A 22,324-nucleotide genomic window follows, 5' to 3' on the forward strand; every position below is an offset into this window, starting at 1 on the left:
CCAAAGGAGGAGACAGCCACAGAAGTGTGTCCCTCCCCAGCCACTGTACTGAAGAATGGCATAGCATCACACTCGCTGCTGGTGAGTCACGCTCCCATTACACACTTTTTCTTTTTACACGCTTTTTTTTTTTTTTATGTCTTTTTCTCTGGAAAAACCTCATGTTTCTATATCGGTGGTTCTCAATATTTCATGTCAAGGACCCCCAAAAATATATGAAATTGGCCGCTGACCCCCCCCCCTCCCCCCCCCCCATCTGAAAATGTGTTGTTTCAGGGACACCCACCTCCCCAGAAGCAAAGATTTGAGTTCAAAACTGTTCGCTCTGAAAGAGTATTATAATCAATGACATGTTCATGATTTTTCAAAAAATAGCAGACAAGCTCGTAGCGCGCCACTCGGTTGGCGCGCTACGAGCTTGTAGATCTGCTATTTTTCATTTTTCAATAGCTAAATTATAACATAAGGTTTAAAACACCAAAAGGGGGTTCTCGCCCCAAAATGGCTTATCCACAACATCACATATATACTTCAGTCACACCGTGACATCACACACAAACAGATCCGCCTCTGAAGGAGCCATAATATGCACACTCGGGTTGAGTGCTTCCTATCCGGGGACCGTCACAGGGTGTATGTACATTTTGGTCCCATGTGTATTGTGCACACTCTCAGAGTTAAATGAACACCATTACAGTGTATATAGTTTGGGGTCCCAAAGATCTAAAAAAAAATGGTTCCAATTGTACACTATACTCTATGGCCTCGTACCTGCAGCCACAGAACTGGCATAAAATACTGTACCCGTAACTGCGATACAGCACAGCACTCCCTCTCGGATATTATTACTTGAATGGCATCGCGTCACACACCTCTTTCTTGTGCGTCTAGTGTTACACACACACACATACACACACACACACACACATGCACGCGTGCACACACACACACACACACACACACACACACACACACACACACACACACACACACACACACACACACACACACACACACACACACACACGCACGCACATACAGAGAGAGAGAGAGATACATTTTTTTTAAGTCGGAGATTAGGTAACGTTCTTTGCTCCATGACCGGCTTTTATAAGTCCATAGTTATGGATATGGTCAAGGTCATGTCACAGCTCAGAATGTCATGCATTTATAACCCATTTTGGGGGCGGGAAGCCCTTTTGGTGTTTTATAGCATTATGTCATGCCTTATATAGCTATTGAAAAATAGCAGATCTACAAGCTCGTAGCGCGCCACCGAGTGGCGCGCTACGAGCTTGTAGGTCTGCTATTTTTTGAAAAATCGAAGAACGACTGACATTGAAACATATAGCTTTTTCAGAAAACTGTCAGGATGTATAGAAGACATTTTTTAGAATCTGATCTCAGGTCAGCGTTAAACACGCTTTGGACGTACGATGTTTGGGGAAACACTGCCTTATTTCTCTCTCTCTCTCTCTCTCTCTCTCTCTCTCTCTCTCTCTCTCTCTCTCTCTCTCTCTCTCTCTCTCTCTCTCTCTCCCCCCTCCCAGAGCATGGATTCTCCACCGGAGTGTGTGTTGGCTCTGTCGTCGTCGTGTGAGCGCTCCCCGCCGCGGACCCCCCTCACCCTGCCCTCCCTGGACCACAGCCCCCACCGGAGGAGCCCCTCCCCCCTCCCCCTCCCCCTCACCCGCCTCTCCCCCTCCTCCCTCCTGACCATCATCGCCGGCCCCCCCGCCGGGGGGGGCGGCGTGGTGGTGGTGGCTCCGGCGGCCCTCCTGCACACCCCCGACCCCTCCTCGTCCCCCCCGCCGTCCCCCCACAGCCCCTCCGACTCCTTCCCCCTCCTGTCGCCCTCCTCCTTCCCCGCCATCCACGATGAGGAGGAAGACGAGGAGATGGAGGAGGAGGACGGAGGGGTCCCTCCCTCTCCCACCCCCGCCGTGGCGCTCCTCTTCCCCGGAGGAGGAGGAGGAGGAGGAGGGGGTCTCCTCCTCACGGGGGAGGAGGAGGAGGGGCCCGGCTGCAGCCCGCCACCGCCGGGCCCCGACGAGAGCTCTCCTCCTCCTCCTCCTCCGCTCTCCCTGCTGGGCTTCGGCGCCCTGGAGCTGGCCCTCGCCTCCTCCTCGTCAACGGGCCCGAACAGCAGCAACTGTAACGACGAGCTGGACCTGCAGCTGTTCCAGCAGAGAGACGGGGCGGGGGTGGTCGGAGGAGGAGGACCCCTCCCCCCGACCCCCTCGGCGGCGGGGGGCGGAGGAGGAGGAGGAGGAGGAGGAGGAGGAGGGGGGGGTCCCACAGCCGCCCCCCTCGCCCTCCGGTTCCCCTGCCACGTGTGCGGGAAGCGCTTCCGCTTCCAGAGCATCCTGTCGCTGCACGCGCGCGCTCACAGCCTGGACCGGGAGCGCCGCCACCACCACGCCTCCTCCTCCTCGGCGGCCCTGTACCACCACCGGACGGGGGGAGGGGGGGCCCAGCACCTCAACAAGGCCCAGCCCGGCCTCCGCAACAACAAGGACCTGAACTTGAACTTGAACCCCAAGCAGCAGCAGCAGCGTCCGCTGCAGGCGCTGTCGCTCATCCAGCAGCATCTGAGAGAGGAGGAGGAGGAGGAGGAGGAGGAGGCCGTCGACCACACTTTCCTACTGGACGAGAGCAGCCCCCTGACCCCTCCCCCGACGGAGGACCCCTCCCCCCCCGTGTCCCTCATGGCGTCGTCTCCCTATAATAATAACCCCACCCCGGGGGGCGGGGGGGCTCCTCCCAGCAGCGGCGCGGAGGCTCTCGGCTCCTCCTCCTCCTCCTCCTCCGTGCTCCTCCTCTCGGCGGCGGCGTTCCGCTGCCACGCCTGCAAGGGGAAGTTCCGCACGGCCTCGGAGCTGGCGCGGCACGTGCGCATCCTCCACAACCCCTACAAGTGCGCGCTGTGCCCCTTCTCCGCCAGCCAGGAGGGGGCGCTGGCGTGCCACCTGCAGGAGTGCCACCCTGCCGCCTCCTCGCCCCGCGAAGCCGCGCCACCACCCGCCTACGCCTCCTCCAGGGCAGTGGCAGTGGTTGCGGCCGCCGCGGCCCCTGACACCCGCGTCGCCCGCGTCGCCACCCCCGCCGCCGGCGTTGGCGCCCACCCCGCCCGTCGTCCCGGTCCCCGCCGCGCCTCAGCCGACCACCCCCGCGGCGGCGGGCGTTCCGGGCGTTCCCGCTCTGCCGGCGTTCCGCTGCGAGACGTGCGGCCAGCGCTTCACGCAGTCGTGGTTCCTCAAGGGCCACATGCGCAAGCACAAGGACTCGCTGGACCACAAGTGTCAGGTGTGCGGCCGGGGCTTCAAGGAGCCCTGGTTCCTCAAGAACCACATGAAGGTGCACCTCAACAAGCTGGGCCTGAAGGCGGCCGGGGCCGGGGGCGTCCTGGGGGGCGTCCTGGGGGGCCTGGCCGTGGCGGGGGGGGGCCCTAATTGACCCGCACAACAAGGGCAACAACGCCGTCAGCAACCAGTCCCTCAACGCCCTCTACTCCAGCCTCCTCCTGGCGCAGCGAGGAGCAGGAGGAGGAGGAGGAGGAGGAGGAGGAGGAGGAGGAGGGGGGAGAGGCGGGGGCCGAGGAAGGTCAGAGAGGGACTCTGGAGGAAGTCGAGGAGGGCTGGGGCCGAGCAAAGCGGCGCTGCTGAGCTACCTGGGGCTGCCCATCAGCGAGGGCAGTGGCGGAGGAGGAGCCAGCTGTATGGAGAGGCTGCAGGCGGTGGCCCAGGTGGCGGAGATGGGAAACGGAGGAGGAGGAGGGTCTGGAGGAGGAGGTAGAGGCGACGTGACGTCGTCCCTGGCAGACGGCGGGGACCAGGCGGCCATGTGGCAGCTGGTGGCCCGCAGCCTGGTGGCGGCGCAGCAGGCGCAGCTCCAGCAGCAGCAGCAGCAGCAGCAGCAGAGGTCGCAGCAGCAGCAACAGCAACAACAGCAGCAACAACAGCAAAGGCAGCAGCAGCACGGAGGAGGCCATCGTCCTCCGCAGCAGGGCGGCGGCCATCGGCGAGGCTCGTCGGGGTCGGGGTCGGGGGTGATCGGGGAGGCCGACCAGGTCCGGGCCTACCTCGGAGCGCTGGACCCCCGGGAGGAGGTCTCCGGAGGAGGAGGAGGAGGAGGAGGGCCGTGGGAGTGCCCCGATTGTGGGAAGCTCTTCCGCAGCCTGCAGCAGGTGGTGGTGCACGCGCGCGTGCACACCCAGAGGCACCACGGAGGGCACAAAGGAGGAGGAGGAGGAGGTGGAGGAGGTGGAGGAGGAGGAGGAGGAGGAGGCGGAGGCGAGGAGGAGGAGAGCAGCGCGGCGGGCGCCAGTCGCGGCGGAGCGGGAGGAGGAGGAGGAGGAGGACGCGAGGGGAGGCAGGACTCGGCCAAGCTGCTGGGCGGAGGTGCCTCCACGCAGCAGGCGGCGGCGCGGTTTCACTCCATCATCTCAACTTTCCAAGGTATATATAGAGTTATATTATATAAGATGGCTTATTGGTTCATGATTTTGTTTTATTTAATGTAGAGAATAATATAGAGGTATATGTGGTGTCGTTTTGGATGTATAGTGTCGATAGTGTTATGTACACATTATTAACGTGGTTGTTGTGTTATCTGTGGGCCGATTTGGTTCCGTTTTGTACACTCTCAGAGGTCACTCTCAGAGTCCTTGGAAATAAAAGGTTGGAGAACGACTAGTACTAGTGGACTTATAGCCATGCATAGCGTTAGTATTCAGTTTCATACGTAATTATTCCGAAGAAAACCTGGAGACTTTGACATTTAGTAATTGGACTATTATAAGGACTATAAGAAATAAGGACTATAACGGTGTGTGTAAAACTCTAAAATCACAAATGTGCGTACGGACACATTTTGTCAGTGTATACACATTGACACATTGACATTATATAACTGTGTGATTTTTGTTATATCTATTCTGTAATGTCCACGCCCGCCACCATCTGGTGATCAATTAGTAATTAGCAATTCTCAGCACCTGAGCTGTGTTGTCTTCTTTGTCTGTGAAAATCATATAGCACTGACGAAGGTCTTATAGGAGCGAAACGTTTGCTTTTTAATTGCACTTAGAATTACTTATAGTTTCTATACGGTGAGCGAGTCCTTTTTCTGTCAAAGTTTCCCCCTGGACATATCGATGACCACCATGCTCGTCTCTTTTTTGTGTCTCCCCCCGCAGGAGAGAACGACTTGACGGCGGTGACCTCGGGACCCTCGACTCCCGGCAGGGAGCGCTGTGCGCGGCTCCGGGGTCAAGGACTGCCCCTACTGCGGTAAAGCCTTCCGCTCCTCACACCATCTCAAAGTGCACCTGAGAGTTCACACAGGTGAGAGCCTGACGCTAACGACCTCCAACTATAGGGACGCAATAATAATATCGGCCACATCATAATATCGGTATAGGGGGATGGAGCTCGATAATATAACCGATAATATACCCCGAAATAATCTGACGACAAGCTTATTGAGTATATATATACCCGGTATGTATTTGGCATTGGGCTTATCAATAAGCCCTCATTGAGCATAGCGCGGCCCATGATGTCATGTTTAACCCATTTAGGCCTGACGTTGAGAAAATAAATAAAAGTCTGTTTCTATGTCAGTTGTTCTCAAACATATTCATGTCAAGGAACCCCAAATATATATGACATTGGCCGCCGACCCCCATCTGAAAATATGTTGTTCCAGGGACCCTCTCAGTAGCAAAGATTTGAGTCAAAAACTCGCTCTGAAAGAACATATTCAAAGATTTCAGGCACATTTTCACGACTTTTCAAAAATAGCAGACCTACAAGCTCGTAGCTCTATGAGCTTGTAGATCTGCTATTTTTCAAAAGCTAAAGTATAACATGATGCTTAGTTAAAACACCAAAAGGGGTTCCTGCCCGAAATGGGTTAAACAATCAAGACAAGACGCTGGCACAAACATGTGGGTCTAAAAGTGTATTGATACCTGCCAACCAGCGCTGTCCAGATAAACAACATTTCGCTTTTAAAGTCACGGTACACATATTAACAAGTTAACAGTTCCTTTAATATTAATATTATTTTATTGGTAAAAAGGTCAACTGTTAGAAAAGTACTGTATTTGATGGCCCTAGTAAAAGATACGGGTTCTGTTCAGAATGTATTGTCGTCCCGTCTTTCCACAAAATAATAGTTCGACAGTGGGCTCGATAAGAACCCGGCTCGATAGGCCTGATCGATAAGGTGCTCGTTATAAATAAAACGTAACGAGCTCCATCCCTACATATCGGTACCGGGGCCGATATTTGCCCGCGGTCAATATCAATATCGGGAAATAAAGCTGACATTAACCCGATGGCAGTAACCGATACTTATCTGTTGTTGATAAGCATGGGCTTTGTGCTGGCTATATGTCGGTGTGTTGGTTATCTGCATGCCTATACCAAGCTGTAGATTATCAACAGTTAATTCTTATAATGAAGATGTATTTGTTTCCCTGGCACAAAAGGGGGAAATAAATCAAATAAACTATAATGACACCAAAAACGAAATAAATGTATATCGGTATTGGCTATCGGCTAAATTGTTATTTTAAACATCGGGAATTGGCCAAGAATGTCCATATCGGTGCATCCCTATACCTCCAACCAAAACACACGTTTACAGTATGTACTATAGGATAGCCCCGGAATTCAACTACCTTTTTTCACTGACGAAAACTAAATGAAAACTAAACAAAAAAACGAAGCTATGATGTCTGAAAACTATGACTAAATATACTGACAATTTTGTCAACAAATCAAAACTAGACCAAAAAACGTTAGGGAGAGGAGAGATCCAGTAACTAAGACTGTATGTCTGCGCTCGGCTATTGCGCTCTGAAAATAGCAGATCTACAAGCTCACAACGCGTTCAGCATGCAACCAAGTAGTGATGCGCGGGCCGGCTTTTTTTCATCCACGCCACGGAAGCCAACCCGCCCCTCAAAACAATATCATTTAAATTTAAATTTCAAAATGCTTTATTGGCAATTGTGGCATGATAAAATAATATACTGTTCTTCTATTGCCAAAGCATACAGTACATACAACAAAACACATTGCAACATTGTGACACACAGAGACAACAAGTGAACAACAAACATCTCAACAATAATGAACAACAAGCGATACATAGTATAACAATGAAAATAAATGACCTGACCACCCCGCGACCCGCAAAAACAAAAAGAATCCTGCCGACCGGCTTTTCAACACCCAGCAAGTCCAGTCCATTCATTTTGCTTGAGAGAGGGGAGGGGGGGGGGGGGGGGGGACTGGGCCATTTCCCCATCAATTTGTCAATCAATCTGTGCATCTGTGTGCTATGTTATGATTGTTGTTCTATAGGCCTATACTCACGCTATGGGCCCTTACGGAAGCATCGCAATTGGTCCTAAAATCCAAAGTTCATGCCGTCTGTTAACCAAGTTATATTGTAGCAGGCATACAGTCAACAGTAGCTAGCCCGCTAAATCATAGGCTGCTTATTAATTAAATGATCAACGATCGTAACCCCTGCGCATGTCGTTTCGCTGTGACTTTTTTGATCCAGACCAGCGCAATCTAAATGTCCTATACTGGGCGGTGAGGGGGGGGGGGGGGGGGAGTGTGAGAGAGAGAGAGAGAGAGAGAGAGAGAGGAGTTGATGAAACAGTTGATGAAACAGGAGTGAACAAAACCATACCACATTCAGCCCCATACCAATCTAAGAACCCATCGTCATTTTTTATTATTTTGAATTGACGTTAGTCACCAGTCTGTCTCGACAGACTAGCCCCATACAGGTCCGGTTTTTAGGATAGACAATTCATATTATTTGTCTTTTATAATTATTGTGTACAGTACACGAGAGAATATTGAACGATGACTACAGTGAGTGTCCAAATGTCCTACAACATTACACGGGACATAATGGACATTCAAATAAAGTTGACGTGCAGCGTCCGGGGTTCGGGATATCAAGGATAATGACTAATGAGGATATATCATTGGCAGCTGTGCATACTTGATCAAATAAATAACACGTTGAGCAAGCTAGATCATTTCAGGAGGAGAGAGAGACGGGAGAGAGAGAGGGAGAGAGAGAGAGAGACATAAGGAATGCTTTCTGTCCTCCTTTTTTGGGGAGGGGTTGACCCGCCACGCCCCCGCCACCGCGATAATTGCGCTGAAAACCTTTACCCGTCCTAACCTGACTCTGCCAGATGGTGGCAGTAGTAGTGCATTCCTCCTCCTGCTTCTCATCTGGACTCTCTCGGGGCAGAGACGATGTACTTCCGATCAAATGCTTATCGGAGCGATATATGCGGCCGCTGGAGGCGGGATCAACGCGAGACTGGATGACGTATTGAAGCGCTGCCACAGTGCAAATGTAAACACAACCTAACAGGACTACAACTCTAATGTAAACACAATCTAACAGGACTACAACTCTAATGTAAACACAACTTAACACGACTACAACTCTAATGTAAACACAACCTAACAGGACTACAACTCTAATGTAAACACAACCTAACAGGACTACAACTCTAATGTAAACACAACCTAACAGGACTACAACTCTAATGTAAACACAACCTAACAGGACTACAACTCTAATGTAAACACAACCTAACAGGACTACAACTCTAATGTAAACACAACCTAACAGGACTACAACTCTAATGTAAACACAACCTAACAGGACTACAACTCTAATGTAAACACAACCTAACAGGACTACAACTCTAATGTAAACACAACCTAACAGGACTACAACTCTAATGTAAACACAACATAACAGGACTACAACTCTAATGTAAACACAACCTAACAGGACTACAACTCTAATGTAAACACAACCTAACAGGACTACAACTCTAATGTAAACACAACCTAACAGGACTACACCTCTAATGTAAACACAACCTAACAGGACTACAACTCTAATGTAAACACAACCTAACAGGACTACAACTGTAATGTAAACACAACCTAACAGGACTACAACTCTAATGTAAACACAACCTAACAGGACTACACCTCTAATGTAAACACAACCTAACAGGACTACAACTCTAATGTAAACACAACCTAACAGGACTACAACTGTAATGTAAACACAACCTAACAGGACTACAACTCTAATGTAAACACAACCTAACAGGACTACAACTCTAATGTAAACACAACCTAACAGGACTACAACTCTAATGTAAACACAACCTAACAGGACTACAACTCTAATGTAAACACAACCTAACAGGACTACAACTCTAATGTAAACACAACATAACAGGACTACAACTCTAATGTGAACACAACCTAACAGGACTACAACTCCAATGTAAACACAACCTAACAGGACTACAACTCTAATGTAAACACAACCTAACAGGACTACAACTCTAATGTAAACACAACCTAACAGGACTACAACTCTAATGTAAACACAACCTAACAAGACCACACCTCGGAATTATTGTGGAGATATCAGATTTATGTCCCGTTGCTTCCGGTTCATCGTTTCTGCTTGAGAGAGACCAGATGCGGAGATTCTGATCTCAGGATCTGATTCTGATCTCAGAATCTGACCTGAGATCAGATTCTAAAAATGTCTCCTACATCCTGACAGTTTTCTGAAAAAGCTATGTTTCTATGTCAGTCGTTCGTTCGATTTTTCAAAAATAGCAGACCTACAAGCTCGTAGCGCGCCACTCGGTGGCGCGCTATGAGCTTGTAGGTCTGGTATTTTTCAATAGCTAAAGCATAACACAATGCTAACACCAAAAGGGGTTCCCGCCCCAAAATGGGTTAAAATCAGGCATTACGACGCCATCAAGACCCGCTAAAATACATTTTATTTTACTAAATCGACTGTAGATTTAGTCGACTAAAATCGTATGATATTTCGTCAACTAAAACTAGACAACTAAAACTTTTCAGATGACTAAATATATATATATTTTTTATTTATTAAACATATGTAGCCTATATTAATTTTCTTATTTGACAAAAGTATATGTAGATGACCAAAAATATGACTAAAACGAAATGGAACTTTATTTAAAAGACTGTGACTAAAGCTAAATCAAAGTGTGCTGTCAAAATCAGCACTGTTGTGACCCAAGGGCAGAGAGTGACGTCAGGATTTCACTGTGGGTGCCTCGCTCAGGGACAGTCCTCGACAATTACGCGAGCCTATTTTCCCGGCTATAAAACCCAGGCATTCAAACCAGCAAACGTTTTATTTTTGTATTTTATCTTTTTTTACATTACTTTTCCGACTCCAGAGCAGAAAATAACAGTGACACCCCTCATGGAAATCTAACTATTTCCGGTGACAGGTGCCATAGGACTCTTGTCTAAATTTAGAAACAAACTCCCGTTACGCTTCTCTATTGATGAGTGATCCATTTCGCTAAGATATCCGACAGTGGGACTCATCATGAATCTTTGTCTAATTATCCATAATAAAAGGTAGCCTTTCATAGAACAAAAAAACAACACGCTGAATAATAGGCCCCTGTGTGTTTCTTTGACAGGCCTTTCCGCTAAACTCTGGTGCTTCTTTTTGTGCACACAGTACAGTGAAACGTACAGTAAGTAGAGCAGATCCTCTCAATCCAGCGAGGCAAAGCCCCAGGAGGCGTCGTGGCATGGATCCAAGGCTCGACGTATAACATCATAAGTGCTTGTCTATATAAGCTCAACCAGCCACATCAAGAGTGTTCACGTTATTCTCCGTAAAACCAACTCTTACCTTTTTTTCCTTCACCCCCTTTAACCCATTCTGACCTGAGGTCAGATTCTAAAAATGTCTTCTATAGTCTATACATCCTGACAGTTTTCTGAAAAACCCATGTTTCTATGTCAGTTGTGCTCAACCTTTTTCATGTCAAGGACCCTCATCTCAAAATATGTAGTTCCAGGGAACCCCCCAGAAGCAAATATTTTAGTTAAACATTTTCGCTCTGAAATATATATTCAAAGATTTGCGCCACATTTTCACGACTTTTCAAAAATAGCAGGCCTACAAGCTCGTAGCTTGTAGATCTGCTATTTTTCGAAAGCTAACACCAAAAGGGATTCCCGGCCCCAAAATGGCTTTAAAAAAATTCCCTGCTGCGTTCACCGTTCACACATTCGATCAAGTGATTAATCACAAATATGCGCCCAAAAAGAAAAAGGAGAAAAAAGGGGGGTAAAAAAAAAGAAGAGCTGAGTAATTTAAATGAAGGCACCAAATAACGCCAGTCCCTCGATATATATGACCGCGCTCTTGAGAATAATAAGAATATCGTATCCCCTCTCGAGACGTCTGTTCCATTATTACCATTATCCCAATATCCCCCTTGGGATAATATCCCCCTCCCAATATCCCCCTTTCAAGTCAAATTGGGACATATCTCTCTCTTATTTAACCCGTTTTGGGCTTTAGGCCTGACGTCGAAATTTTAAAAAAAGTATTTTTTTCTGAAAAACCTCATGTTTCTATATCAGTGGTTCTCAATATTTCAAAATATGTTGTTCCAAGGGACACCCCCAGGAGCAAAGATTTGAGTTAAAAACAGGCACATTTTCACGATTTAAAAGAAATAGCAGACCTACAAGTTGAGCTTGTATATCTGCTATTTTTCAATATAGCTAAAGCATAACATAAGTTAAAATTAAAACACCAGAATGGGTTAAAGAGTCTCTGTGTGAACGGGGGTTCTGTTCCTGTCAAAAAAAAAAGTTATTTTGTCTATAGGATTCTTTTACAGTAGTGACTGTTGCTCCAAATGAAATCTGATGTTCCCTTTTATCTTAGCCAATCGTTTTTCTTTCTTTTTTTCAAAATAAATGATGAAACACTGCCACCTGGCTATGCAAATGTGCAACTGCGGCCCCTTAAGTATGATGATGTGCTACAATTTATGTTTAAACTGCTCTCTGGGTATTATGGTTCATCAGCTGAGTTTGTTTGTTTAAATTTGTATTCATTCATTCACGCATCCGTCATCCTGTGTCAAGTGGTTACCAAAAAGCTGCTATAAGTCTCAATTGTCTGGTGAGATAATATAACCGTATAGAAATTATTTTTGATTATTGTAGAAATACTGTACACTTGTGAAATGAGTTAACGTATACTGACTGTAATGCTCAGTGTTCAATCTACAGTAACTAGTCAGTATTACCGCGGGAATGGGCACGGTCACATTATAACGCAGATTGGGGTCCACACTTGATACGGATGCCATAGCCCTCTGGCAAGAAATGCTACAATTTACAATTTACAATTTAGGCATTTAGCAGACGCTCTTAATCCAGAGCGACTTACATTAAGCAAGAACAAAAAGCATGGGGGATACATCACATAAAAACATTTATCATGAAACATGCGTAAGCTAAGAAAGTAACAGTGGAATAACTATAATGAAATAAGCTATACATCTATACTACTATGATATACATTATGTACTATGACGTGCTATGACTACATACAATGCACTTATGCTGTTTACATAACATGCTATAAGTCTGTATCAAATGCTATCTAAGTCTTGATACAGACGCTATAGCCCTCTGGCAAGAAATGCTAATATAACAGCTTACATTTTGGCAACATTTTTTAAATCAGATTTTGTCAGTCCTTGGCCTAATGCCAAACGCCCAGTGCGCCCATAACAGAGCGACCAACCCAACTGCGTGAGAATGCCCCATATAGTAGTAAACAGTATAAAAGTCCCTATCCGGGGATGTGTGTCACTAATGAAGTGCTACTGCAGGTTTTCTTGCCAACACACTACACTACTGATGACACCATTTTGCAATTAAAGCTTCCGGCACTTTATGGACCTCATAATATGAGGCCCATATACATAGATGAACAACAACACACGGTTTATATTGATGCACCAAAGTCTATACTGCCCAGCCTGGCTGGCTGGCTGGCGGTGGGGCTACTTGCTATGCATTTAACCCATTCTGAACGGGAACCCATTTTGGTGTTAGCATCATGTTATGCTTTAGCTATTGAAAAAATAGCAGATCTACAAGCTCATAGCGCGCCACCGAGTGGCGCGCTACGAGCTTGTAGGTCTGCTATTTTTGAAAAATCGAAGAACGACTGACATTTTTAGAATCTGATCTCAGGTCAGAATGGGTTCATCAGACCAGTGTGTGTCCAGTGGAAAACCTCGTATGAATCTGATCTCAGATCAGAATGGGTTAAATCAAAGTCCTTTATGACTTTGCACTGCGGAGGAGCCGGCCGGCTCGCTCTCTCTCTCTCTCTCTCTCTCGCCACTTGCGTTTTATGTGTGCGTGCGTGCGTGTATACAGTATAGCCATGAGCAGCATATACTACCCTTGCGTGCGTGTATACAGTATAGCCATGAGCAGCATATACTACCCTTGGGGGTCAAGAAGATTTTGTTCCCCCATAAAAAAATCCCATCGATTCTTTTCAAAAATCATGTAATATAAGATGCCATATGTTCCAAAGAAAAAAATTAAAATAAAATAAAAAGTCCACGATTCTGTCAGGATTAGGAAGGGGGCCTATAGTCTGTGTATCCGTGAATGATATTTACTTGTATTTCGAATTCGGAAGCACCGAAGTCTGGGCGTATAATTTACACATCCTACGCGTTTTTTTTTGCCCCCCATTCTAACATTCATGGCGTCAAATATAAGATATTTTTTTTGGCTTTTTATTATTGATTGTACAGTGACGGGAAATGGGGAGAGACGGGCGAGGCCGACTGTGTGCCAGCGTAGTCACATTAGGGGGCACTTGTAAGGGCAGCCTAGTGTGCAGCGGATCTGTACTTTAGATGCTTCCGTGTGACAGTGTAGTATGATCAAGCAGGGCATTCGTTTACAACAACAACAAAAATCACAAGAAGTTAAAGGACCACTTCACCACTTTTCAACCTATCTTCGTATAATAGGTCCTCACTAATAATCATGAAAAAATGGCGCAATTTGTTTTTTTCTAGTCAGTCTGTGTCTCATAGGAGGGCTGTGGGGCAGTTCAGAAACCGTCTTCCAGTGACATCATCGATGGGGAAAAACAAGCTAATAAAAACGGCAGGCTTTCTAGTCCTGAAAAGTTGCAATGCGAAAATGGAAGCCGTCGTTCTCACGATAATAAAAATCTAAAAATTTTTTGTAAAAAAGAATCTGCCTAATGATGATGTCACTGGAAGACGGTTTCTAAACGGCCCACGGCCCTCCTATATGAGACACAGACCGAGTAGAAAAAGAATCGTGCCATTTCATCACGATCATTAGCGACACGGCGAAAAGTGGTGAAGTGGTCCTTTAAAAAAAAACGGAGATAAGAGGTTTCCGCGTGACATTATCGCCACGTCAATCCCCTCCTCTCTCTGTCCTTGTCCCCCCCCCCAAATGCAGGCGAGAGACCCTACAAGTGCCCCCACTGTGACTACGCCGGCACGCAGTCGGGCTCGCTCAAGTACCACCTCCAGAGGCACCACCGGGAGCAGCGCAACAACAACGCCAACAACGCCCTGTCGGCCTCCTCGTCGACCTCCTCCTCGTCCTCCTCCACCTCCTCCGTCACCTCCTCCTCCGCCGCCGCCGCCGCCGCCACCAGCCTCACGTCCGCCATCAACAGCCTGGTGTCAGGGGGAGGGGGGTCCGGCGGCGGGGGTCCGGCCAATAAGCAGCGGCGCTCCCAGATGCTCAGCCACGGCCCCGTGGTCAGCCGAGGAGGAGGAGGAGGCCCCCCCGCGGCGGAGTCTCCCCTCTCGCGGCACAGTGGCCAGACGCACCACGCCCCCCAGCAGCCCTGGCTCCTGGGCGGCCTCCCCGACCACAAGGCGCTGGCCACGCTGCGCGACGCGGACCTGGAGAGCCAGTACCGCTACCTGTCCGGCGTGATGGGCGCCCTCTACCAGACGGGCGGCGTCATGGCGGTGGGGGAAGGAGGAGGAGGGGGCTGGATCAGGGAGTCTCCTCCTCCTCCTCCTCCTCCGCCCACGACCACGACGACGAAGGCCCCCACGAAGGTGTCCCGGCGCAAGCCGCTCACGACCAGCCGCATGCCGCAGTCGAACGGGAGCAGCGCCGTCAACGAAGGTTCCGCCGCCGCGTCGGCCCCGGCCCATCAAGCGGCGGTGGTGGTGGGCGGGTTTGAACCGCTGGACCTTTCCCGCCGGCCCTCCCCGGGGCTCGGTGGCGGCGGCGGCGGGCCGGAGGAGGACGGAGGGGGGGGCGAGCGTCGCGGGAGGAGGAGAAGGAGGAGGAGGTAGCGGTCTGGGCGCGGACGGCGTGGCGGGCGTCACCCTCAGCCAGTGTCTGTTCTGCCCCTTCCGCACGGCCTCGTCGGAGCTGATGGCCATGCACCTCCAGGTAGGCATGTAGCGATATATATCGCGATATATATCGATATTATATCCCGACGAATATGTATCGATTTATTAAAGAGTAAGTGATTTCACTCAAAACACCTTAGGTTTCATTTTTGGCTGTGGGACCTAAGCCTTCGTCCAATCAGGATAGAGAGTCAAAAACGAAACCTAAGGTTTTTTGACCCCCAGGGGTTAACTGGGGACAGGGAGGAACTCCTTATATGGTCAGCACACTCTATAGTAGAGAGGATTATCACAACAAAACAAAAAAATAAGTGACATTTGAATTAAGTGAAATCACTTACTCTACCTTTAAAAATAAAAATCGATTTTCAAAAAACTATAACTTTTTTTTTTAGGGCGGGGCTAGTGTGTGATAAGAAATGTCAGCTGTAATGTAATCATATTCCATTATATTCACATGATTTTGGAGAGAAATGAGACAGTAGAGAGGCCTGGAGGAGAGGGGAGCTGTGTATATGTGTGTGTCTGTGACTGTGCCCCAGGTGATGGTCGTTATTGATGCTCATTAATACATCAAGGAAGGCAATTATCTTTCCAATGTAGTTAAATAAAAATTGTGAAAAAAGCTTTGGCGGGGATAAATCATAAAAAAAATTAAAAAAAAGAGAAATTGGAAAATCATTGTGTTGAAAAAATCGTGAAAAATCGTATCGTGAACCTCATAATATCGTGATACGTATCGTATGGTGAGTTAAGTGTCTTGTTATACATGCCCCGCCTCCAGGTGAACCACACCAGCAAGTCCCGGCGCAAGAGGGGCTCCTCAGCGAATGACGACGCTCCCCTGACGAAGGCCCCCTCCCAGCTGCGCACCAACGCCGACGTCGTCGCCGACGTCCCCGACCCCCTGGCCGTGTGGCGCTACGTCACTCAGTCCGAGGACCTGCAGGTGCCCCTCCTCGCCGAGTGGGCCTCCAGCCGGAGCCAGACGCTCAACGGCCTCCTGGAGGATGCCGGAGGAGGGGAGGCGCTGCAGCGGGACCTCAACAGCCGCCGCCGCCGCCGGCGCGCCTCCTCCTCCGTCCGCCGGGTGGCTTCGTCGGGAACCGCGTCGTCCGCGAACAACGCCATGAGAGGCGGTCCGGAGGCCAAGATGGACCAAGAGGACGAGGAGGCAGAGGAAGAGGAGGAGGAGGACGACGAAGAGGACGAAGAGGAGGAGGAGGAAGAGGAGGAGGAACTGGAGATGATGGGAGAGAACGGCATGAGTCTGGAGGAGGAGGGTCTGAGGATGCCTCTCTCGCTGTCGCCGGCCCTCAGCTCCATCGACCACATGGTGGCGCTGGAGGACGACAGACTCCTGGCAGACTGAGGAGGAGGAGGAGGAGGAGGAGGAGGAGAGCCAAGGACGGGAGGAGGTGACAGAGAGATGGGGTATATGCCGCAGCAAGCCATTTTCTAGGAAATAACTCTTCTTATTTACGGGGCCTCTTCCGACTTCCTTCACCAGGTGTTACCGATGATACAAATGAAGGCTCTGTGCCATTTAGCGTGTACACTACACACTGGTTCTCAAACTTTTTCATTTAATTTGTACACTCTCGGAGTTACAAACACGTACAGTACAGTACAGTACAGTACAGTACAGGGCCATTTGGAACCCACTCAAGGACACTTTGAGACCCACTGGTGTAGCGGAGTGTTTCCTCTGTTTGACCAGAATGGAACGGAGCCTTCGCTAGTGTCATTAACACGGACTCTTGTTTGACCGGAATGGAGCGGAGCCTTCGTTAGTGTCATTAACACGGACTCTTGTTTGACCAGAATGGAACGGAGCCTTCGCTAGTGTCATTAACACGGACTCTTGTTTGACCGGAATGGAACGGAGCCTTCGTTAGTGTCATTAACACGGACTCTTGTTTGACCGGAATGGAACGGAGCCTTCGTTAGTGTCATTAACACGGACTCTTGTTTGACCGGAATGGAACGGAGCCTTCATTAATATCATCGGTGGCAACACCTGTCCTACAGTATGGAAGGAAGTCAGAAGAAGCCCCCGGAAATAGGATAAGTTATTTCCCAAAATGGCGTATATATACTGTGCATATAGAGCCTATTGAGGAAGCTACGGTATGAGGAGCGATACGTCGTTAGGACAGGTCAAAGGTTAAGAGAATAGTCCCTCCATCCTCTTCCGCTCAGTGCATAAGTGTCGTTGCGGTGGTTTCCAGAAGGTGGCGTGACCTGTTTCCTGTTCTGCTTCAGTTTGACCATATCCTATAGCCTCGATTGGCTTGCATGGTAGCTAGATTTGAACGGGGGAAACACGTGAGACATCTTGCACGTGTGTTTTTCCTGGTTCAAATCTTGCTGCCGAGCCAATCGAATGAACCCGGGAACAGGAAAGCTCCACTTTCCTGCCACTTTCTGGAAAACCAACGGACTATACAGTTCATGCACAGAGCTTGTTGTGGTCATCTGCCAAGGCTGTTCATACTTTCATATTTTTTAGGGCATAGGAAGGGATCAAAGTTATACTCATAACAGAGGGAATAATTCACATAATACTATCAACTTCTGTTTCATTGCCTCGAGTGTCAATGTCCCCTCCTCGTAAGCCGTAAAACCCAGCTCTTCTGAGTCCTTTGAGGCCTTCTCTCTGTAAACCCCCCCCATTTTTCATTTGCCAATTCCTTCTCCAATCCAAGAGGGCTAGTCGTCGCGGTCTTTTTCCGATGGCCATCTCTTTGCCCCGCTGCCAGTAAACGACCGATAAGAGGGAGCCTATGAAAGATAAGGAACAGACCTCCCTTCATTCCACGAGCACCAAGCATTTAATCACGCAGACACACACACACACACACACACACACACACAAAAATACTACACTACTATAATTTTAGATGTCTGGATCTAGTCAACGCCAGCTGTGAAGCGATGTCCGTCCTCCTCAAACCGGGGGAGGAGGGGACAGTGGATGTATAAGACGCCGTTCTGACGCCCCCGAAAATGGATCTAAGCTTTTGTGGAACACGTTTGCTTTGTGGACATGAATATGAAAACCTCAAGAGGGACGTGGTTATTGTCCAGAGAAAAAAGATTGAAGATCTTAAGCCTCTGGTTATTCTCTCTAAAGAAAGCATGATAAAGGCTATAAGCGTGCTCCAGCGAGCGTGCTCCTGAACAATGATACCCTATACTGTAAATCACTGCCTTGTTAGTCTGAACAATGTGTAACTAGAAGATAAGAGAAAGTTTGTAACAGAGACGTTTGTAACACTTCTTTTTTTTTTCCTCCCCCTGTTTTCAGGTAGTGCCTGTATGTATTTTGCCAAGGGGGGGGGGTCTCTCTAGTTTGCGTATGCTTGCGTAATGCATATGGACATTCTGTTAGGTCATTTTTTTTATCTAAGAACACAGTTTAAAAAAAAAAAAAAGATATAAGTATATTTGTCGAGAATGGTTTTAGGGTGTTATGTGAATAGTAAAAAGGCTGTAAAAGTCCTCGATGCGGGCAGCGATGCCCGCTTTGTTACTTACTATAACTTGAAGAGAAGCTAGCGAGAAAATATTAGAAGTTAAAAGTGTAATGACGCAAGATGGGGGTCGCGGGGGGGGGGGGGGGGGGGGGGGGGGTAAGGACGTCGTTAGTTGAAAATGCAGTGTTTACAGCAGCAGTTTTGCAGCTGATGCAAAAAAAAAAAAGAAGATAAAACAAGAGACACAATCAATTTGAGATTGATTGATTGAAACGCAATCAATTAATTAATTTCCGTTTAAAAGCAAAGAGAGAAGAACACAAGGTAGAAAGTGGAACAGGAAAGAGTGCCCCCTGCTTGGAAAGGGACCACAATAATAATGATAACATTATAATAATACAAAATAATATTAAAAAAATAAAGCTAAAAAAACTTTTAAAAAAAATACGAAAAATACAAGAAACAAGAAATTGTGCTCTTCTTTGGGGTATGGCGTCTTTTTTTTTTAGATGAGTAGATCGTACTCTGCTCTTTTTTTCCGTTCTTTTTTTTCGTGAAAAGAAAAGGACAATGGTAGGAGTAAAGCATTAAAATACTAACAAACACATAGACATCCCAGTAGAATAAGTGTAGCTTTTGTAAAGAAAGAAAGAGAGAAAAGAGGGGGGAAAAAAATCATTAAAAAAAATACCTTTTTATGTTGAACTTTTTAATTTCAAGAGGTTTACGGAATAAAGGTTATTATGAATATAATGTAATGATTCTAAATAATGTCTGTGAGCTAAAGACTAGTTGGAATGTCTGTTCGGAGCACTGTGCAAAGGTTTTGAGTTCCCAAAGTAGTCGTCTTTTTGTTTTTTCTTTGTTTTTTTTCGACTTGATAGACCAAACTTTTTTCAAATTGAGATTGTGTCACTTTTCTGTTGTTTCTTGTTGTCCTGTTTTGCGTGTCAAGCCGTGGTTTCAATCCCATCTTTTGACCCCAATCAACGACCCAATCAAAAGCAATTAATCAAGAAAGTTGTTTGTCTCTCTCAAGTCCCATCCCCAAACAATGCATTTCGTTTATGTCGTCGTCGTCATCATCGCCCTAATCTACTGCCACAAAAAAACACTGAATATAACAACGGCACGACAATGCACTGTGACGCGTTTGAAAAGGTTTTTCAAAAACACTTTAATATCAGTAAAGAAATCTCCCACCTGCCGACATTATCCGTATCGTTTTAACATGTCCTCAGCCTATATATACATAATTCTCTCGATGTGTTCGGGGGTTAACCAATGACTGGGGAAAACCGCTGCCTTTTTGTATTTTTCCTTATTAATGTGCATTAACGCGTTTTCAGTTCCTTTTAGAGAGCACCTTATGAGTTGTTTTGTTGGTTGTTTGGTTGTTTTTCTTTCTTTTCTTTGTTGTTGTTGTTGTTGTTGTGAAAAGTCCGTTAGTGGTGTCTGCGTAACAACTACTGTCAACAGTAACACCACCGTGCCTTCTGTCTCAAGCACTTCCTGGTGTATTTTGTAAAACTCACCAAAAGCACTTAGCCTATATCTTCATCTCTCTCTCTCTCTCTCTCTCTCTCTCTCTCTCTCTCTCTCTCTCTCTGTTTGTTCTCCGCTCACCATCTCCTCCTCCTCCCCCTCTGTCCTTCACCTATAGGCCTCACTCACACCTTCGCAACAGACTGAATGTATGCTTGTTGTATAGTATACATAAGGGTGTGATACTGTACATCTCAGAACCAATGCATTTCCAAAGGGAGTCACATCATGGTTTGGACACAACATTTGTGTTGTATATGAGGGGGCAGTCGAAACACAGCCGAAAGCCGTACAACAGCTTGTAGTCCAAAATGTTGTGTCAAACCGTGTGACTTCCATTGGAAATGCATTATTGGGGCGGCCATGACACTTACATCTTGCTTACATCTAGCATGCATAAATGTTGTATGCTCGAAAGGTGTGAGTGAGGCCAACGTCTTGCGCAGTGGTGGAAAGAAACTACATGGTACAAGGTATTTGTACTCTACTTACAATAATTTGACTTGAACTCCACTATACATCTCAGAGGTGAATATTGTACTTTCACTCCACTACAATTCTTTTAAAACTTTAGTTACTTCAGTCTTTTTTCAAAATTCAAATTTGAAAACATGAAACGGGACCTTTTCTGCATAAGTAATTTTTTTTTGCCAATACTTTTGTATTTTTTAGTTTTTACTCAAGTACATTTTGAATTCCAAACATTTACTTGTAACAGAGTATTTATATATTGCAAGCATTGATACTTTTACTTAACCCCATTTCGGGGAACCCCTTTGTTAGCGTCATGTTATGCTTTAGCTATTGAAAAATAGCAGATCTACAAGCTCATAGCGCGCCACCGAGTGGCGCGCTACGAGCGTGTAGGTCTGCTATTTTTTTTTAAAATCGAAGTACGACTGACACATAGAAACACGGCTTTTTCAGAAAACTGTCAGGATTTAGAAGGCATTTGTAGAAGGTCAAAATGGGTTGAGTAAAAACATTTGAGTACTTTTTTTTCCACCACTGGTTCCAGATTGCGTGACGGGAAACCATTTGAAAACGGTGAGCCTATAGGCCTAACAGTCTGGTTCACAAGACCATCCTCTATACTCATCATAACCTAACCTAACATAATCCCCCGCAGTCCCATTGTGAGGAGAGCAGTTTTATGCCAGCTATATTATATACCACAACAACATCCCCAAATATCTCTCTTATCGAGGCCACTACGGGCCTTTAACAAGGTCTCAAGTCCTCTCTTAAATTCTAGCACAGTGGTTTTCAACCATTCTCATACCGAGGTCCATTGATTATTCGCACCTTTCAGCCACACGGGCCACCATTTTGATGAGATTTATTAAGCCTCTCAAACCCGAACCTTGTTGTTTTTTATCGTTAGGGACTGATCGTTATTTATCCACCAGGGGGGGGTGGTGCAGATGTGATTTCATTTTTTTATTTGACCTCATCCCCCCCCCAGCCTCCAAATATTTTTTCGGGACCCCCCCTCAGGGACTGGAAGAATATATATGACCTCCCCCCCCCCCCCCCCCAACACCATAGACCATATTTATTTTATATTCACACCAACAGTATAGCAGCATAAAGTAAACGCTGATCGTTTATTAGGCGGCGGCCGTCTGGGGTTCATTTGGTTCCATATCCGTCATTACATTATGGTCAACACTCAACACTGATGATATGCCATTGCATTCTTCCAACTAAAGATTTAAATATTAATCTGGCAGCTTCGAAAATAGCATACGCAGACCTACAAGCTCACAACAACACGCTGATGACGCGACGCAAATGTATGAGCTTAGATTGGCTATTTTTAAGGTGAGCCTCGTGCGTAAAGTCATTCTAGCCAAGCTGCCAAGGCAGTGGGCACCCCTCGCCTCTGTGCCCAAGCCCAGGATGATGAAAATGAATGAATGCTAAATAAATATGTCACGCAGTCGCATACCATAATACTACA

At 47.2% G+C, this 22,324-nt stretch overlaps 1 protein-coding gene across 1 annotated transcript; it reads left to right on the forward strand.

The window, feature by feature from the left end:
* znf219 (zinc finger protein 219) lies at positions 1-18,196 on the forward strand. Its single transcript, XM_080792334.1, is given in 9 exon segments — positions 1-81; positions 1,551-3,086; positions 3,088-3,453; positions 3,455-4,457; positions 5,198-5,253; positions 5,255-5,345; positions 14,415-15,253; positions 15,255-15,374; positions 16,122-18,196. Coding segments are annotated over 8 exon segments (4,596 nt in total). The 5' UTR covers positions 1-81; positions 1,551-1,553; the 3' UTR covers positions 16,710-18,196.
* The last annotated feature ends 4,128 nt before the right edge of the window (positions 18,197-22,324 follow it).

Source organism: Protomyctophum bolini, assembly GCF_963924005.1.
Source record: "Protomyctophum bolini genome assembly, chromosome: 20".
Lineage (NCBI taxonomy): Eukaryota > Metazoa > Chordata > Actinopteri > Myctophiformes > Myctophidae > Protomyctophum > Protomyctophum bolini.